The sequence below is a fragment of the Sciurus carolinensis genome, chromosome 18, assembly GCF_902686445.1.
Source record: "Sciurus carolinensis chromosome 18, mSciCar1.2, whole genome shotgun sequence".
In the NCBI taxonomy this organism is placed as follows: Eukaryota; Metazoa; Chordata; class Mammalia; order Rodentia; family Sciuridae; genus Sciurus; species Sciurus carolinensis.
In genome coordinates, this window is record NC_062230.1 from 16608910 (window position 1) to 16610981 (window position 2072).

General features: G+C 41.0%; 1 protein-coding gene across 1 annotated transcript; it reads left to right on the forward strand.

The window, feature by feature from the left end:
- Positions 1–233: 233 nt before the first annotated feature.
- Positions 234–1103, forward strand: LOC124970686 (olfactory receptor 14C36-like). Its single transcript, XM_047534181.1, has one exon. It carries the CDS (start codon positions 234–236, stop codon positions 1101–1103), a length of 870 nt encoding a protein of 289 aa, XP_047390137.1.
- Positions 1104–2072: the final 969 nt, after the last annotated feature.

Consider the following 2072-nt stretch of genomic DNA (forward strand, 5'->3'; position numbering starts at 1 on the left):
CCAGGAGTACAGATTAGAAGAGGCAGAGATCAAGGGCTTGTGGGTAGCTCATTGGTAGAGCACTTTCTCAGCTCTTCTGAGGTTCTGGCTTTCAATCCCAGTACCACAAAATACAAGCATAAGTAAGAAAGTAAGTAAATAGGAAGAGTAGGTGTGGATGCACTTGCTAACATGACTCCAGAACTCTCCCCTTCCCTGGCAGGAGCTGCTCTCCACACATGCACAACTCCACCATGATGATGAACTTCCTTCCTCCTGATGGCATTCTCTGGTGTGCAGAACCTGCAGGTCTTACTTTCTACATCCTTCTCTCTGATTTACTGGCAATAGTAATGGGAAACATTCTCATCATCGTCATCACCACCGACAAGAATCTTCACACCCCCATGTACTTCTTCCTCAGAAACCTATCCATCCTGGATGCTTGCCACATTTCAGTGACAGTCCCTATGTCATGCATGAATTCCCTGCTTGGCAGCAGTGGCATTTTCAAGACTGAGTCCACAGCTCAGGTCTTCCTGGTGGTTTTCTCTGTGTACATGGAACTCCTGTTTTCTCACTGTCATGGCTTGGGACTTCGACATAGCCATCTGCCGGCCCCTCCACTACCTGATGGTCAAGAGCCCAGTGCATACATCTGGATGACCCTGGCCTCACTGCTCAGCTGTTTGGCCTGTGCTGCCACACACAAGAGCAACACGTTCTGGCTGCCCTTCTTCAGGTCCAATGTCATCCACCAGTTCTTCTATGACATCCCTTCTCTGCTGAAGCTCTCTTGCTCTGACACTTTCAGCAACAAGGTCACCATTGCTGTCTCTGGCCTGATGATTGGTGGTGACTGCTTCATCTTTATTCTCAGGTCTTATGTTCACATCTTTCTCTACTCTCAGGTTTCCACTGGAGCAGATAGAAAAAAAAGGCCTTCTTCACCTGTGTTCCCCACATTTTCATGGTGTCAATACCCTCCGCTCAGGCTTTTATATCTACCTGAGGCCATCTGCACCGCCACCACCCAGGACATGGTGCTTTCCGTGTTCTACTCAACCATCCCCCCACTTTTCAACCCTGTTATCTACAGTCTTAAAAATGAACAAATAAAATGAGCCATCAAGAAAATATGACAAGCATTTTTAATTCGGGAAATATTTTGAAAATTAAATCAGCTTGCCTAAGCTACTTAATAATATTCATGTTTTTGGACAACAAAAAGGTAATTGATTGGGATTGATTATTGCATATTATTTATGTGAATGTACTACATAAGACCATTAAATATATATCCTATATCAACATTTTTCCTTTTGGAAGGTTTAGATAATTTGAATATTCAATGGGCAATAGAGCTGTCATTAAGACGAATGACCTGATGTACCTGTTTTTCTTAAAAGACTCTCACTGAAAATCCAACTTTAAGAGACTGGATGTAGTTCAGTGGTACAGTGCTTGTTTAGCAGATATGAGGCCCTGGATTAAATTCCCAGCATAAACCAATGTAGAAAGCCTAAATGTTATATTTAGAAGTAGTCTGTGTTATAATTCTATTGTATAGTCATGTGTTTGTTAAATATTAATAAACTTAGAATTAAGATGGTCTCAATGTATTGTCAAAGGCCAAATGTGTTAGAAGAAATCCAAAATTAAATATAGAAAATATATATGAGGAACATGTGTGCTGTGGAAAGATAAATGGGAGGGGTGGAAGCAAGAACAGCATGACTACAGAGTCTCACAGGCTTCCTTTCCCTGGCAAGGAAAAGAGACTGCTCTACCACCCTCACCAAATGTGTTTGCCAAAATCACATTCAAGGTCTTTGGGGACACTTACTTGCTTGCTTATGTTTAAAAAGTTATTTGCCAGGTTGATTAAAGGAATATACACTTTTTTCTTACCACTTCTTACTTCATTCAACTCCATACATTCGTTCAGAACATTTTGTGGTTAAAATAATGTTATTTTAGTTTTTAAGCATCATACACATGAAAGATTTATTTTGAGGGTGAGCTGTACATCTCAGTGACAAAGCATTTGCCCAACATGTGCAAATGTTAACCCTACCACTTTAAAAGAAAGA

What these genes read in the sequence shown, in the direction of transcription:
- LOC124970686 (XM_047534181.1), top strand. Translation starts at nt 234, where the DNA reads ATGATGATGAACTTCCTTCCTCCTGATGGCATTCTCTGGTGTGCAGAA.